General features: G+C 48.3%; 3 protein-coding genes across 3 annotated transcripts; 2 read left to right on the top strand and 1 right to left on the bottom strand.

Annotated features, from left to right (window-relative positions):
- Positions 1-352: 352 nt before the first annotated feature.
- On the bottom strand, positions 353-9,535 carry atmA (DNA-binding protein kinase TEL1; the record flags this gene model as incomplete). Its single annotated transcript, XM_056671532.1, has 9 exons — positions 353-372; positions 442-1,417; positions 1,466-2,527; positions 2,587-2,977; positions 3,031-7,480; positions 7,533-7,864; positions 7,955-9,286; positions 9,356-9,398; positions 9,457-9,535. 9 exons carry the CDS (start codon positions 9,533-9,535, stop codon positions 353-355), a joined length of 8,685 nt encoding a protein of 2,894 aa, XP_056537105.1.
- A 304-nt stretch (positions 9,536-9,839) lies between these two features.
- On the top strand, positions 9,840-15,085 carry N7500_000385 (nuclear pore complex Nup192/Nup205 family protein; the record flags this gene model as incomplete). Its single annotated transcript, XM_056671531.1, has 5 exons — positions 9,840-10,026; positions 10,114-14,448; positions 14,504-14,659; positions 14,708-14,976; positions 15,035-15,085. The coding sequence occupies 5 exons, from the start codon at positions 9,840-9,842 to the stop codon at positions 15,083-15,085; spliced, it is 4,998 nt and encodes a 1,665-aa protein (XP_056537104.1).
- Positions 15,086-16,058: 973 nt separating this feature from the next.
- Positions 16,059-17,070, top strand: N7500_000384 (uncharacterized protein; the record flags this gene model as incomplete). Its single annotated transcript, XM_056671530.1, has 2 exons — positions 16,059-16,154; positions 16,204-17,070. 2 exons carry the CDS (start codon positions 16,059-16,061, stop codon positions 17,068-17,070), a joined length of 963 nt encoding a protein of 320 aa, XP_056537103.1.
- Between the last annotated feature and the right edge of the window lie 358 nt (positions 17,071-17,428).

Below are 17,428 nucleotides of genomic sequence, written 5' to 3'. Positions count from 1 at the left end.
ATTGTCATTACCGACGACTTTCGCTATATATTTTCTGCGTTTATTGATCCATAGCCAAAGCACCTGTTTCCCATCCGGTGTTCTCAATTTGTCGGCTTGGGACCGTAGTTTGCAGTCTAGGGGGAGTGACTTATATATATCAAAATGTCGCGTGAGGCTAGAAAAGGTACAGTATCTGCCCGACTGGAAAGGAAGCTAGCATCTGAACGATTTCCTACTAGGCTAATAATTCCTTGCGTATCTTTCATATTGGGAGTGCTATGTCCAGTGATCCAAGTAGTCAACCCTGATTCCCTTATATGCACATAAAACCAAACACCAGAAGACATCAATCAAGATGTCACCAGAAAGCTTACGCATAAGAAGCCCAGCCTATTGAAAGTCAGTTAAGCGGTCGAGCAGAAGATTGGGGGAGGGGGTGGAGGAAAAAAGGAGCCATACCGCAATACAACATAGCAAGGTTCTTCTCATCGCACGCCTGTTGAACCAATTCATTCACCGTAGCAGTCACGCTGAGTGTTTTGCTTAGTTTTTTCGCCACCACAGTCAAAGCACGATCAGCTTCACTGGGTTCATTCTCATTCTCATTCTTCGAAGTGAGATCGTCAGCTGCGCCAGGGAGAGCCGGAGGTCCATCACCAGTTTGGTTATCTTGCATCTGCATCTTCTTGATGCGAAGCGGAGAGACAGTCCAACTATACAGCGGATCGTACCGTAGTACGTCAAGGATCGTCATGATACTGTATGATTCTTGGCGAAGGGCTTCCAGGGTGAATTCGCAGCAACGCCGGAAAACGCCTTCGGTTTTGGTGATACCGAATCCATCAACTAGATCGCGCGTTAAGCGGAACGGAACTACCTCAGGAACAGGCAAGACCCGTCCTTGCTCAAACGCTACACCGAGATCAATATGTACCACCTCCCCGGTTTTCTCATCTAGCAGGATGTTATGTCCGTGCCGATCACCAAGCCCAAGCACGTGGCCCAGGATTGAGATGGCAGCGGTACTTCGTGTGTACGCTAGCCGCTTGCTAAACCAGTCGTCTGGGTTATTGAATTTTTCCATGAAGAAATATCTCAAAACTGGATGGAAATGCTCGGTCACCTGTCGGTAGGTTCTGACGCGTTGCTCAAAGGATTTGGTCTGCACATCGGCGATGTGTTTCCGGCAAGAGTTGGGCTTCATGTCCTTAGGGAAGTAATTTTGATGTGCGGGCATCAGGTAGTCATGCAGAGGAATCGTGTTCGGAACGAACTCGATGATTCCGGCGCTTGGTGTCAATGGAAGAACCTTATATGTTCGAATGCCTAGGCTCCGCTGGCGTGTGGGTTGGTGATCTTTCAAAAGACTGCTGACTTGCTCAAATACTTGTTCCATGATGGCATCTTGGCGCAAATCATCATTTCCTCCCTTGTACTGTGACTTGGTTAGTCAAGAATGTTGATGAAAAAAGACAAATCTTACCAATTGCTTGTAGCGCACGCCGTTGGATGTAACGGCGGTCACAATTTTCGGCGCGCTAACGCCGGAAGCAATCGTGAACTCAGGGTGGAATTTCGCGACGGTGGGAACGTTACTATAGTTGCAATCTGCGCGGAGGTCGATTTTCATTGTCGGAGGTGGTAGTTTGTATGTGATGACATCTTGTCCAAGGCGCTGCCCAGTAGTCAAGGTCTTTAGTGGGACTTTAGCACCACTTCTGTATTTGCTGTCCGGTTTGTCGATCGCAAATCTCACATAGCTGATGTTCACGTTGTGCACAGCAATCCAAGTCTGACCTATCCGACTGTCGTTCTTCAGACGATCCACCAGCTGATTTGCCGCACGGAAACGCGAGTGAGACGACTGATCTTTTCCTCCCTTGGATTTGCTGCTAGCGAAAATCTGGTACATGCCATGGAATGGATGCTCAACACAAATCCTGAATACTAATTGAGTGAGCAATGCCTGGAAGTCATCGGCCACATCGAGGAGACGAGATGATAGCTGGTTCATTAATGGTGCAAATTTCCGGCTGGGTACCTCGTTAAGATACCGAGAAACAGCTGAATTTGCCGTTTCACTGTCTGATTTGTCAAGCCAGAGTGCACAGAAACGTAGAGCATCACTGTTGTACGCATCACTTTCTCTCAAGCTAAGAAGGTAATTTTCAAGGCACTGCTGTAGGAAAGCCTCCCGACTCCGTAGCAAACGTTGGTACTCGCGGTCGTCAAGGTCAAACCATTGCTTTGCTTTGGCCCTATAGTTCTTCAGGTATTCTCTTTCTTTGCCTGTGGCGTTCTTCATCATGTCTTCCAGGCCAAGGACTTCTTTCTCCTTGCGATTACGTAGTTGTTCCACTCGCTTGAAATCTTCGAGTCCATCGGGGTTCAGTAGCTGCTGATCACAAAATGTTGCAAACCCATGATAGACCCGTCCGGCCTCTTCTCCGTCGGAACTTCCTTTCAACTCCTTGACGGCAGGATATAGGTACTCTTGAAGAATCGAGTCCGGCTTTTCTAAGCGCGCTTCAGCAACGTGGTGACCCTAAACATCATATTATTAAGATTTTAGATCGAAATACTGTTTGAGGATATACAGCTTACCAAAGTCACAAGAAGCTCAGCCCGACTGAGGGGGATTGCCTGCTTATGAAGGTCATTCTGGCCCTTCAGTTGCTGTAGCATGCGAATAGACGCGGTCATTTCCCCTTGATCCCACAGGACATTGGCAAGATCGAATTTTGCAGCTCCGTCAATGTTCATTCCCAATGCTGCGCACGGTTCGGCAAGCCTCGAAAGGCTCATTGCAGATTTGAGCGACGCCTGGGAGATACCATGAGTTCTTGTGATTTCCAAAGACCGTCGAATGACTTTTGCTTCTAGGAGTCGCGAATCCCCGAGACTCAGCTTTGCCCGTGATTTGAGGATGTCGCTTTTCCTGACTGATGAAAACAATGCCTCATGCCAAGACAGAATTTCTCCAACTTCATGATAGCTGCTCTAGTTAGTATGTATCCTGTAGCCAGTTTGAAAAAGGCAAACACGCACCTCTCGGTTTTTAACCAGCTGCTTCTCGCCATGATATTGTGCCATCCTTCCTCCATATCTTCAGGAGACGCAGAATGCAAAGTATCACTGATCTCAGTCATCATTCCCAACGCGCGCATTGAGCTCCGCAGCTGAATAGCGGATCCACTGGTTTTGAGAAGAGAACCCAGTGTTGTCAAAAGACCGCTCTCAATTGAGCCAGTGATTTCAAGTAGAGAACTAGAGGTATTGAGACTCTGGAATGTACGGAATATAGCGGCAGATGGGGACGAATCCAAAGGAGATACTGGAATATCCCATTTTTGAAGACTAGTTGCAGCTTGCAACGTACTTTCAAACGCGGCAGGGGCATCGTTGGCACTGCTAGAAGCAGAAAGCATCGTATTGGCAATGCCCTGAAGGTTAGTTGCATTCAAGGCCTTCAGGATTCCGTATGACTCCGTATTGTTAGACATTTGAATCTCACTGTCGTATCTTGCACTTTGGAATAAGAGATTTTTGAGCCCGGAGCTTTCGTACTCCAGCCGTTCCATGACGCTGCTCAAAGACGAGCTCTGCTGAATGCCATAGAACAAGTCTGGATCATCAATGTTTTTGAAAACATCATGCAGCAAGGCAGGCGGTGGCTCGTATCTAATGACAGATGATCGACGAGATGTCTTAACCACTTGGGAGGTTTGCACTTCCAGGAAGAGCAGCGAAGTTTTATGCAAGCCGCAGCGATGGGCAGCCAAAGATGCCTCTCCAAAGTCAACGTCAAGCCATTTATCGCGCTGGACTATAGTCGACTCATCTGGCACAGGTTGGTTACGAAGGTAAAGAATGCAGTTGATCACAAGCTGAGCATGAGGTAGTGTTTTCCCCCCAGCCTCACACAGCACTTGTCGGAAAGCAGCAGATATATCTTCTCGGACCTCTCCCCTTTCGCCTTTATCTTCCCTTTCTGACAGCAAAACATCATGAACCACATATGGCAACAGCTGCACTGCTAAGCCAGGGGTCACGTTGAGAACTTTGCGAAGAGAGCCAACGACTGGGTCTCCCAGAGCAGCATTTGTCAAGAACAGGGAAACATTGCGAGCCCAGTCAGCAACCGACAACCCAGAGGCGCTGATTGTTGCATTCTCGCATCTATCTTTCTCCAAATTCGAGAGTAGAACAGCGGGACATGTGTATGGGTTCCATATAAGGGCTTTCGCCAGAGATTCGGGAATTATCTCGCTACAGCCTTGGAAGTCTGGATAATTGGTGATGTTGCTGACGATTAGCTGCAAAGTACGCTCAACAAGGCCAGCTTCGAAATGCTTTTGCGCATGCAGCATATCACAAAGCACCCGAAGGATTCTGGCCTTAGAATGGCAGAAGATGTCAGACGACAAAGAATTCTCGGGGGATTGGAATAGTGAAAGATCCTGTTCTCGCAGGAGCAATTGATTGATTTTCCCAGTGGCAGCGAAGGATCTTCCGATGACCCGAGCGGCCCAAAGTCGATATCGAGGCCCTCCATTGGAGTTTTGAAGAGTGTGCCATAAAGATACAACATGGGAAGCGGGCTCCACATCTTCATTCGAGACCCAGTTCCCAGTTTCGGATGTCTGCTCGAACTCGGGACATAAGAGCGACAAAACAAGATCCGCCACCGGCTTACTCAAAAGCGAAGTCACAGAGTCGCGATCCTTGAGAACTTCAAAAACTAGGTCCTTCCCAATCTGTCCGCACGAAGAGTCCTCGGAACTTGAGAATTTTTCAGCAAGCGAGACAAGCCGATCAAATGATTGTTTCGTCTCTGTATCCCAATCGGAGTGACGGAGCTCTCCAAGGAGCTCAACCAGCCACTGGTAGAATTGTTTTGCGTTTAACTGCACCTTTCTGAATTGGCTTTCCTGGGTGGTGTTCTCAGGTAGCGACGAAAATATTCTGCGAAGAGTGACTAGTGTTGAGACAGCAATACCGGCAGTGAATCCTGGTGTCACCTCAAGATGCGCTTTCCCTGCCTCAAGTAGATACCAGAAGACCCCAAGTGCATCCTCAGAGCAATGAATGTCGTTAAGGAAAGGCCGTAAAGAGCTGAGTGTCATTTCTAGAGGATAGTCTTGAACCATGATGGGACCAGCCACACAGGCTAGGATTCTTATTTTGCGAATCACAGAACAAGCGTGAAGCGAGCCAAGGGCGGGATGTATGGATTCAAGCAGCGAACGGCAGATAAAAGATACCAATGATGGCGTCCATATTGATTCAAATTCAAACCCAGTGTGTCTGCAAAGGAACTCAATCTCATCTAGGAGATAGCGTGCTCGAAAGGAAGGCTGTTGATTTGCAGGAAGTGCGTTCTGGGACGTGCTTTTGTTGATTATTTGCGTCAGAATTTCGAGCGCATACCCGAAGTTTTTACGCTTTGAGAATGCTCGTTCAATCTGGTCATAGTAGTCCAAGGAGTTGAAGAACGCAGCAATAATTAGGGGGAACTGGCTCTCGATTTGCGTCATGAATTGGTCTGCCCCGAGTAATTTCCGCAGACGGATTTCAACACCTTTGGGCTGACTACCTTGACCCGGAGGAGTACTTATATCTCGTGCGATGCTGTATGCCTCGGCCTTGTGAAAAGACGTCGCCAATAGCTCGAGATGTGGAATTTCAAGGTGTTTCGCAAGCTCGATTGTCTCCTGTTCCTTGGCACGCATCATCATTTGTCCAACAATTTCATCTTTGACGTCTACCAGCATCTTTTCAAGACTACTGTACCCAAATATACTGAATGGCATAGACATGATACTCTGTGTCTCAGTCCACGTATACAGTATTTGAGACGAGAATAACCGGAAAAGTTCTTGAGCATCTTGCAGACCAAGGGTCTGAGAAACAGACACCATACATCTCTCAGCATACCACAGTGATAGGGGGACCTGAGCTGGGGTTTCGAATAAATGGTAGATACTTCTTCGTAGCAAAGTATGCCATCTGGAAGCCAATTGTGAAAGCACAAAAAGGCGGACTGCAATTCCCTCGATCCATTCCGGGTCTCGCGGCAAACTTTCCAATACATCATCGAAGATGGCATCGTGGTCCTTGAGAAGGAACCGCTCAAATAAGACAGGGATGAATTTCGCAACGCTGAATTTGACCCGAACATCACCCTCTCGAAGGATTGTGAATAAAGTTGTTCGTGGGGACGGAAGAGACTGCTCGTTGCCATATGAGGGGCATGTGCCAATCACCCCCTGAATGAGCTTGGCTAAGGCAATGTAGACCCTTGGGGAAGCTATTTTCCGAGCCAATAGAACTTCCATAAACCAATTGTACAAGTCCATGGCCGATTCTTTCAAGATATCGTCAGGCCCGTTTGTCCAGAAGTCGACAAAGCTAGACATCATGCAGATGCAAATGCAATGCGAAGTCTCGCACCGCTCCATTTCATAAGACTGTAGGCACTTTTCACCTACATTTTCGAGAATGGAGAGCAGTTCCGAGGGCTTCGATTTGGAGCAGAGCTGGAAAATTTCAGGTAAGACAGCTTGGGCGGCCAGGATATCGGCTTCCTCTAATCCATTCAGGTATTCAGCGATAGATGACGAGTCAGCATCAGCTTGCACTTTGAGAAATATCGACAGTTGGATGGTTACACAGCGCTGATATGTGACAGGATCAAAAAAGATAGGCAAAGAGTTTCGGCTCAAGGTCAGAATAGTCTGATCAGTGGCTAGTGGGGATTCGGCCACGAATCTGCCATCTAGATCTAGATCCATAGGATCTTCGGCTGCAAATGGATTCTTGGAGCTCTCACGGAAATGCTCAAGAATTTTGGTGAGTGGAGTAATGAGCTCTCTGAGATTGATGTGAATGGCAGAGGGGGTGTGAGAGCTTGTTAAAGGACCGAGGAGCGGCGATAGCACGTCCAGGCAAGATTCCATGAAAGCAGATTCTTGAGCATGAGCTGCCAGAAAATTGCATATACCGTTCCACAAACTTTGACAGTTCTGATGCAGATCTTTTGATCGAGGTTGAGGTTGCAATGATTTAGGAAGACATGCCATGAAGAGGGAGACGACAACACAAAACGACGCCAGAATTTGCAAATTATCTGGGGTGATATGTGATCTTTCTTCGTTCATGGCGTGCCATGCTTGCAAAAATACCTCGGATCTCACTCGAAGGAGATCCAATATCACTGTATCATCAGGATCTTGTCTAGAGTTCTGCTCAAAGGACCATGTTTCCTGCAAACCCCAGGGGTTCGCTGGAGCCAGACTCGTATCAAAGGCATACTTTAATAATTCACGGTTTTCATGAAGAAAAAACCAAGTGCGAGCTATATTCCCCGTCGGTCCCGTGACTTGATGACGAGGTATAGAGAAGCATCGATTAGTGCATGATAAAAAAAGCTCGAGTAAATCCAACGGACGGGCATACGCAGCTACTCGAGCTGCCTGGATTCGATCTGTCACTGAACCTGTTGACTATCAGAGCCAAGAATCGTCAAGGGAATTTTTAGGGTCTCGTACCAGCCCAAACTTCTCTAAGCCAGCCACATATCTGCATCGAGGCCTGCTGGGCTGAACCAGGATCAAGCTGTGTCTTCATTCGTGCAATTGAGGCCCATAGCCTTAAAGACGAGTCTGAAATAGCAGATAGTCCATTGGCAGAAGTCAAGAGTGACCGCATCGTATCCATGGTCACTCTGTAATCTAGCAAGTCCGACTGCAAAACCATACTCAATAGGTTACACGCAGCTCTCGATGTTACCGGGGATGAGAATGCACGCGTGGTGAATTCGACCACTCGTGGCCAGTGGGCCCTAATACCAGGAAATTGGGCAGACGCTCCGTTCGCAATACTGTTTTTATGCTCAAGTTAGGGCGTTTCGTATGCTTCTCGTAGGGTGATTGGGTGCGCTGTCTAGTCTTTTCAGTATTGATTCACATACCTCGTCAGAGCGACCATTGCCCAGGATGAGACAGCGTCATTGCCGTCAGATATGTTCGGAATGAGCTGCTTGATGTAGGTCTCAGTGTCGATCTCCGATTCGAGGAATGGGATGAGTTGCAATGCGCATATTTTCCTGGTGCCTGTGGCTGAGACCGAATCTCGAAATATGTCCTCAATTTCAGAACTGAAGCGCTGCCTTTTACTTGAGCCTTCGCGTGCTGAATCGGACTTGATTCGGGTATGAATAGCCTCCGAGAGCTTGAGCAGTTCTGCAATCAACCAGAGGACTGTCCAGTTATGCTCCGACCTGGAAACGCCGAGGCGAGGTCCATATACTGGTCTGCTTTTGCATGCTTCATTTTGATAGAGTACCGTTTCGTCGATTTGTAGGATCTCCTTTTCCGACCGTCTCACATATTCCGAATGAAGCGTACTGGCCAATCGTTCAATGCCATGTGCAAGAGATTCAGATGGGTCTTTTCTAGCACTGTCCACAAAGACGACCATTGAGAACATCAAAGTGGCAAGTAACTCATCCTTGAGATTCTGTAACTTAGTGGCCCATAGGCTTCGAATTACTGGAACCAGGCCCAAGAGAACTGAACGGACAAGCTCGGATTGATCAAACATGACTTTTGTAACGACTGTATTGATGCTATTAAACGCGAGCTGGTGTGCATTCCCAGCCACAGATGACTCGGCGAACTCCGAAAGTCCGTGAAGAATCTTTTGGGCCGTAGTTTGAAGAGGGGGATTCGGACTAGTTGTCAAGAGTTGAATACAGATTACAACTTCTTCAATGACATTCCTATTGCCAATGTGCCTTTCCCTGCTGATTGAGGTAGGTGCAGTGGTCATCCTCGAGGGGGTAGAGCGGCTGTCGCTGGCATCTTGATCTTCAGGGACGGATCGATAGCCGCTTCGAATACTCAGTTGACCGTCTTCATTCTCCCGGGAGCTAATACTGGCAAGACAAAAGTTTATGAGATTTTCCCAGTCTCCATCGTCAAGATGCTCCGTATGAGGACGGTAGCGTAGAAGCGAGGCCAAACACTTGGTATAGTCCAGGCTCAGGGGTTCCCACAGACCTTCCCCGGGGACTGGTATGGTCTCAGTAATGTGATCAACAATCGCGCGGACTGTTTTAGTTCTCAAATTTCTCAGGAAGAGGTCAACACCCATTCGGAGTACGGAAGCACATGTCGAAAGCCTCGATGCAGAAGATGTGTTTGTAGACTTTTGGGCTCGATTATATATTGACCTTTCTGCTGCGACGAAACGGAATAGTGATTCAAAGATCTTGTGGCAAGCTTTATCATTAAGTGTTTGTCTAGGTAGGTGGGTGGTCAGTGACTGTGGTAGCTTGGCAATGTCCATTTGGGGGTAGTTGACTGCCTACAGTTTGGAGCTCTTCTTGTTCTGTTGGAAGATGTGTTTCAAGTCTATCAATGGAGTTAGTATCAGTCTTTTTGTGGTGAGATAAGATAGAAGTCATCAAACCTGCCAAACCATCCGAGCGGGCCTTCTGTTTGTCTGATGAGAGTAGCCTAATCGTCTTGTCGAGAAAGACCTCTCCCATCGTGTCTCTTTTGGCGTCTTTTGCGACGACTTTTTTCGTGTCTGTTTGCGACGCACCAAAAAATCCTAGAGACCCTGAGCCTCAACACGTCTTCTTGCTGACAGAAAAAGACATCTCAGATCAATCAGCTAGTCTGGCGAACCAATCGAGTCGATAAGCGCGAGGTAATTGTGTTTAGTGGAAAGTGGAGTGGCAGTACTTGTCAAAGCTGTCCACCGCCCGAATTTTGTCGCGTTCCCGCCTTCCTGCACTCTCAGAACAAACAGAGAGCTCGAGCTTCATTTCCCAACTTCACCCCGCCGTCATGGCAGAGCTCCAAGATACTCGGAATGGCCTCCGTGGTCTGTATCAGGATCTCTGTGCTCTTTCAAACTCTCAACTCCCAAACGTTGATCGCTTATGTTTCGAATTGGAGACCCATATTCAAGACTTCCGCAAACTGCTAGACAAGCCCGCAAAGAACAATGCCAGCCGTCAAGCGGTTCTCTCGGGTAAGTGATCATTTGGTATCTTGGCTGCATCAAGAACTCCTCTTCGTCCGTTTTGAAAAGCTACTAACGTCGAATGGGATATCCTAGGGAAGATCACCGTTGCCGACATTGAATACTCAGTGAACCAGGATTTCCAACAAGGCGCACTGCAGCTTGCGGATGCGCTCGACATCGATGAAATGGAAGCAGCAGTTATGTTTCTTGCTGCCCAGGAGGATTCACAAACGCTAGACAGACCCCCACTCATCGCTGCGATAATTAGCTTCCACGAGCGCCGCCTTTTTACTCTTGAATGTTTACGTCTTATCTTCCGAGAATCGCGCGAAATTGAACATGAAACGACCCAACCTATCATGCACGAAACACTGGCCCACGTCCTGGAAATCAAAAACAGCTCTCTGCGGAATGCATCCCTCTTCGCGCGAAAAGCCTTGAATTCCATGGCCGACATCCAGAAATGGTTATCGCTTCTTGCTGATCAAATCCAAAAGGCCTCAGTCGTCGGCCAGGAAAATGATCGCGATATCATGGAAGCCATTGAATTCCAACGGTCGAGTTTGCAACAGCAGCATGAGTCACTCGGGGCGATTATATTCTATATCTTCAAAGGGACATACACAAGCTGCGAAGACTTCCGCATACTTGTGAGCCAGTTGAAGAATATTGATCGCTTCGACGGACTCTTATTTCACTACATTCCAGTCACAATTGTGTCATTTGTACAACATGGCTCCCCCGAAGGTTCTGGATCCGAGAAGGAGGCCCGAGATCTGCACACATTAATCACTTCATCCAAGGATGCCCCAGGCTGGAAGCTGTCGAACTTCCACGCTGCCCTTGTTGCTCTGTGGCTCTCAGTCTATAGTGGATGGTACTTTGATGGTCTTTCTTCTCCATCAGTCGACGCGGAAAAAGAATCCGAAGAGCGTACAAAGATGTTCATGTCATCTCTTGACGATGGTGCCCTTGATTTCATGCTCGCTATCTGCTCCAGCGTCAATACCGAGGAATGGGCGGACCCCGCGCGGAGCGAGTTAGTTACATTACTGCTTAGGGAAAGTGTTGTATCGTTGCCTGATCCCGAGCCATGCTCGGCCTTTATGAAGGAGCTTTTGATGGAAAATTTCGAGGTATTCGTGGAATCATGTGTTGCAAATATGCCTGACGCGGTCCGACGACTGAAGTCGGAAGAGGACTCACAACGACTGGACCAGATCACTGCCCTCAGGGATGGCCTCACTTCTAACCTCCACCGTGGCTTGGTAGAGGTGCGGACTCATCTTGAGTCCCTCCTCATGATCATCTCCTTCGCCTTTGAGCACCGACAAGACGCCGCCCAAGAATTTTGGGCTGATCCTGATGGGAATCTTTATGGCTTCCTCCAGTGGGCGTCGAAACGACAGACTGTTCCTCGGGTCAGCGCTTTTTGCGAAATGCTGTGTTCGATATCCGAAGGCGAAGAAAATGCAGCCGCAGCGCATCGATTTCTGTCGGAGGAAGACAAATTTATGTCTTCCAAGTTCAAGCGATCCACTACAATGAATTGGTCGCAAATGTTCGCTGAATTAAAGCTTTACGCATCTCGGGTCACTGAGAAACCTTCCGCTGCAACAAGCCCCCAAGGGGTATCAGGAATCTTTCTTCCACGGAAACCAGAGCCCGTGGAAATGAATGAGCCCGAGAGCCCAGTGATGCTAACATGCTATCTTCGATTGATAGGCCATTTGTGCAAGCAGAGTCAACCTATCCGTGAGTGGATGCTGCAAAATGAATCCTTCAATGTAGTTACCACACTGTTAGACTTGTGCAGTGGGCCGATTCCATCGCACCTTCGGGCAACCACTTTCTCAACTCTCTCAGCATTGATGACCGACAAAGTATCCACCGTTGGAAAAGAAACATGGACCCGTCTTGATGGGTGGTTATCGGGAGGAACCGGTGCCTCGGGCATTGGAAAAGTGCCCTTGGTTTCCAACCCTGCCGTGTGGCACCAGCAACAGGCCTTGCAAAAAATCGGAGAGAATTATGACCAGACGAATGCATTTGTTGTTCTTATCAATGCACTTGCTGCGCCCTCATCCGACTCAGTTGACGACCCAATGTCACTACCGTTCCCGGAGACCCTAGGTGGAACTTACCGCATGTCGGGCATCGAACCCTACATTGATTTCATCTTGGGACATGCCTTTTCACGGAAGATTCAAGATCTCAACGAATATCAATCCCGCCTGTTGGCATTTAACTGCCTGGAATTCATTGTGGCAAGCTTGCGATCCTTTAATGAGGACCTGGTTTTACTTCTGAGCCAGCCCTCCGTATCCGATTCTCCGACGCAAACTTCATCGCTGCTCACTTATGTTCGTTCCCATCCGTTTGCCCGCGTGATGGACTGGCTTTTCAACGAAGATGTACTCAAAGCTCTGTTTGCAAGCTCCAAACAAGATGTTTTGGACGTTGCTACCGCATCGCCTGACTCTGTTCTGGTTCTCACTTTGCACCGTAGTCTGGAGGTTATGAACCTGCTTGTGGACCTGCAATCGACTTACTTCAACATCGTCAAGTCTTTGGTACACTCCCAGCCCGGACCATCCAGGACCATCGTGGCAAACTCCTCGCTCGCTTCATTTGAGGACACTGTGCTGAACAACCTCACACTCATCCCATCACTTTGTCTTTATTGTGGCACGGCGCATGAACAACTCACCGTCACTTCCATGGCATTACTGGAAAAGCTTACTAGCTCCAGAAAGCTCAACAAGATGACTTCGCCTGAACTTGTCAAATGGCAATCCTCGAACAAGATCGTGGAGGTGCTTGCATCCGAGGTTGACGTGGACAGCATATCCCGACCTCTTGTCTTACAAATGGAACCTGATGTTAGAGAACTTGATTTCGGCCCGAATTGCGCCGGCTATGTCATTCGGGAAAGCCTTCTTGGTCTTTTGAACAGCTGCCTTGGAACAATTACAGATCGCCCAACGGTAGCCCATCTGCTGCTAGGTTTCGACTGCGTGGGCAATATTCTCGATGTGTCATCGGAAGGGCTCTTTGCGAATCAAAGTTCCCTACTACATGCCATCGTGAACTTCCTGAAGTCTTACCCGGAGATCCTTGATGCAGGCATCACATCTTGGCTAGTACACCTCAAACGTATGGCTTTTGAAGTATTGAAGCATTTGTGGTCATCGAAGTTGGCAAGCTACTACACCCTTGGCGAAATGCGTGCTCAAGCATTCCTACGCGACATGTTTGCCTACCAACCCATCATTAGCCCGAGCACTGCCTGGGATGGATTCCCTGTTAATTCAGAGGAATTCTGGGTCACCGATTCTGCAACTGCGTTAGCAGAATTCCTGCTTTACCGAAGTCACCTATTCACATATGCCGCAACCGAGGTTCGCTCTACAGCAAAGGCCAGATCACCAGCTCTGCATGCCCAGACTTTGTCGGTGTTGCTCGGAAACACGGTTGCGGACAACGGTGAACCAACTTCCAGTCCGTCTGTGTTTGATCTTTTCGATTTTGCAGATCTTGATGTTGGACGCGAGTTCAACATGCCCCGGCTCTACTTGCTCGATGATATTGTTGTTCAGTTGGGGAACAAACAGGAGGAGGGCGTGTACAGCATGGAAGGGGTAGAGGAGATGATACAAATGCGGAAAGCAGAGCTTATGGCCAATGGACCGCTCCGCCCGCAGGATGAGGAGCAACTACTAGCTGAAGCGAATGACCTCAAGCTGTTCATTTCTGCAACAAAGCGAAACAAGTTGATTCAAGTCAATCGCTATCACGCACTCCGTTCCTGGGTAGAGCTCATCGCGACGATGATCACTTGCTCTGCTATCGATGAAGGAAGCAGACCGGCTTTCATTCTACACTCGATCCAATTGGTTCTCCCTAAGCTCACAACGGCAATCGAGGCGGATGTTCCCGAAGCGCTTGAGTTGGCACGATTAGCTGAATTGTTAATCGGCAATCTTGCGTTTGAGGCATCAGCGACACACGTATCTCGAAGCGGGGATGTCATTGACGAAAAGCTCCACCAGCTCTTTCAACTCTGCATCCGAGGCACCAACCTGGCAACTGGAAATGTATTGTTGCGAGAAACGCTCTACACCATTTGTTCCCACTACATCACGCGTATCACATCGTCAAATAAGAGCCATGAAAACTTACGACGTCTCAGCCAACATGTCATCAAAGCGGCTGGTTCTAGCCTGATTGAGACCATGTGTGATGACGCCTATACTGGCCAAGAATCGTGTCGTGCATCCGCTCTTCTTTTACTGAACAGTTTAGCTGTTCTAGATCGCCAAACTGATTGTGTTCTGGCTGGCTTAATCTCGAGGTCAAACTATTTGAGTTTATTCCTGGATGCCTTGCGGTCTCTTCCCCTCGAACTTCAGAATGCTCAGGGAAGCGGTTAGTCGTTTCCCCTTCGAAGATATCACGTTATAATGACTAATCAAACCTTCAGACACCCCAGCACTACTTGCATACTACGAGTCGCTTTTGTCGTTACTCCAGCGGCTGTCTCAAACCAAGGACGGGGCAAACTGTGTGCTTAATTCTGGTCTCTTCCAAGCTGTCCACGAATCACGACTTTTTGCTGCTGATCCTGACATCGGTATCGGTGAGTCAATTCTATCCCGGCCCAAGTATAGCTTGCTAACCCCCTCAGATATCGAAAACCCCGATGCCCTTCAGAGATATTACGATCTTCTCCTTTCAGTCCTCCAGGTCATAGTGTACGCGGTATTCTCCCGAGGCATCCAAAACGAACAACTCAAGGAGCAGACCCGGATCTTTTTGGCTGAAAACCGGCCATGCATGGTTGGTATTTTCAAACGATCTGCCAAGATCGGGAATACATCAACCGCCCACCACGAGACTTTATGTGAACTAGTCAAGGCATATATGGCCCTTGTTACTGCCACAGATTTTATGGAGGTAAGTTTTTTTTTTCTTCTGCAATTTATGGGGATGAAATGTGACTGACTGAGTATAGTTTGAGGAGCAGGAAGTCCAACATATCGCTCGACCCGCGTTGTTCTCATGAGCCCTTGTCTACTGATGCTCACTAAAAAGTTGAGAAGAAAATGCATGTATCATTATGACCCGGTGGAGTGCAGGCGGTTCCCAGGTTGAGCGATTTTACTTTGAATTCATTTGGTATCCCATCCAATCCGTTGTGCGTACGGCTTCCGCGTACTTCGAGGTTTCGAGCTTTGTTATGGCCGTATTTTGTAGAAATTAGTAACATGCTCGTTATTCTAAAAGTAAAATGAATTTCTGGGTCAATAAGCTGCGTTCACCTGGTCGATAGCTCCTCTGTCCGAGGCATAGCCAGAAAGTACACGCCTGGAACGTTGCAATGAAGCCTTAAGCGCATTGTTGCTGAATGTGATGGATGATATCGATCTTGAATTGAAGACAAAGCTCGTATCTATACAGACATCACCACCTTGGGTCCTCGCATAATCTTTAGTATGCTTGTTGAGTGCATTATCTTTCTTGGTGTCTTTCTTGGTGTCTTTTTTGCCATCTTTTCTCATGTTCTAACCAACACAGCGAAAATATCAGACTAAAACAGCTCCGGGAAGAAAATCATAGTTCTGCATTCGATCAGATTCAGTCCCATGCACAACCAAGCCCTAACTTGCATCAATTTGATAGTGCTTGGCTGTATCAACTCGAGTACATAGGTCCATGTATGGTAGTGATATTATGCTCCTTCCTTATTGATAGTATATGATTTCGCTGCCCTAACTATACTCGTTTCCATGGTCACCATCTATCATCGCACCTTCCTGTAGAGCTTCCTATTCTGTTTATCAAACCATCATGCCTTCCTGTTACCATTGCCTGTTGCCATTGCCCGTTGCCATGGAATATCTAGATGCTATTTATCTTCCCCCCTCCAAGTCCTCTTCTTCTCTTCTTTTCCCTCCCCTCATGCCACTGGCTTTTTTTCATTTGCACTTGCTTTTGATAACCAAAACCATTTCTCATTGCTTTCAAACCGATTCATCATGCACCCCTCTTCCTTTGGCAAAAGGATTCCTCCTCCCCTCTCGCCTGTGTTCGAAAAGCAGGCCACCTCCTTCGAAGTCATGCCTCGCCACTTCGTGCTCTGATCGGGAATCCTCCCCCTCTGGAGAAACTCGCGTCCGGAAGACAGTACACTTCCCCGACGACGAGATCTCTCTTGAGCGGATCAGGATAATCCCGCCTCGCGAAAAACGTAAGAGCCCCATCTTCAAGAGAGGTCGGATTGCGAAGACGAAGTCGTTCATCATGTACACTTCGGATTCTCTGGGCTTCAACCAGCGGTTCCTTTACAGGCTTCCTGGACGCCATGGACCTCGGTACACAATGTACTCACACTGGATGAGTGTCATTCGTGCCCGTCGTCTTGCCGCTGCGTATTGCTCTCAGCCCCGTTCTCTGCGGTCCGCACCTTCCTCCAATGGGTCATCGCCTGAACCTGCCACCGATGGTTCACTGCATGACGTCTTTGATATGTCCTCACTGAAGGATGCCCTGCCTGAGCCTGCCTCGGCCGGTTCATCGCATGGGTCTGCCTTCAACATGTCCTCGATGCTCCATGCACTGCCTGATCCTGACCCGACTTTCAACATGACCTCTCTGATGGATGCCCTCCCGGATCTGGATGCCGCCTCCAATGTGTGCTCGTTGAAGAGTGCTGTGCTTGAGCCTGCCCCCGCTGGCTCGCCACCTGGGTTTGCCCCCAACACTTCCTCTCTGATGCGTGCACTTCCCGGCCCTGATGCTTCGTCTGATGTATCATCCCTTGCACTTGTGCCCAAGTCCGTGGCTGCTTCCCACTCTCGCAAGTCTCACAAGGTTCTTCCTGTACGTGCGGTCGAGACCCACGTCGAGGTTGGCCCCTGCTCGGTCACCTTCTTCCTATTCAACCTTTGTGGGCTCTCGGTTGTGGTGATGTGCTTCTGCCCATGGATTCTGCCAATCTTCCTTGTGGCCTTTGTGCTCCTGTTTATCTATGGGACATGCCTCTTTTGATGCTGCCCGTCGGCATTCGTTGTCCTCCCGGTCTTCTCGGCGGTCTTGACTTCCTCTCCCTTTCTCCTCCATTGGTCTCATCTTCTTCGTGTTGCTTTTTGTGTATGCGTTCTCCTTGCCTTGTTTTGTTCTGTTGAGGCTTTTGCCGTTTGCTTTTTGAGAAAAGAAAAAACCCCCAAAAACATTGCTTTTCCTGTTGTCCTGTCCTGTTCTGCTGAGGCTTTTGCCGTTTGCTTTTTGAGAAAAGAAAAAACCCCCAAAAACATTGCTTTTCCTGTTGTCCTGTTCTGTTCTGCTGAGGCTTTTGCCGTTTGCTTTTTGAGAAAAGAAAAAACCCCCAAAAAACATTGCTTTCCCT

Source organism: Penicillium coprophilum, assembly GCF_028826855.1.
Source record: "Penicillium coprophilum strain IBT 35676 chromosome Unknown utg000001l_segment0_segment0, whole genome shotgun sequence".
Classification (NCBI taxonomy): domain Eukaryota; kingdom Fungi; phylum Ascomycota; class Eurotiomycetes; order Eurotiales; family Aspergillaceae; genus Penicillium; species Penicillium coprophilum.
This window is presented reverse-complemented; position numbering and strand designations above follow the sequence as displayed.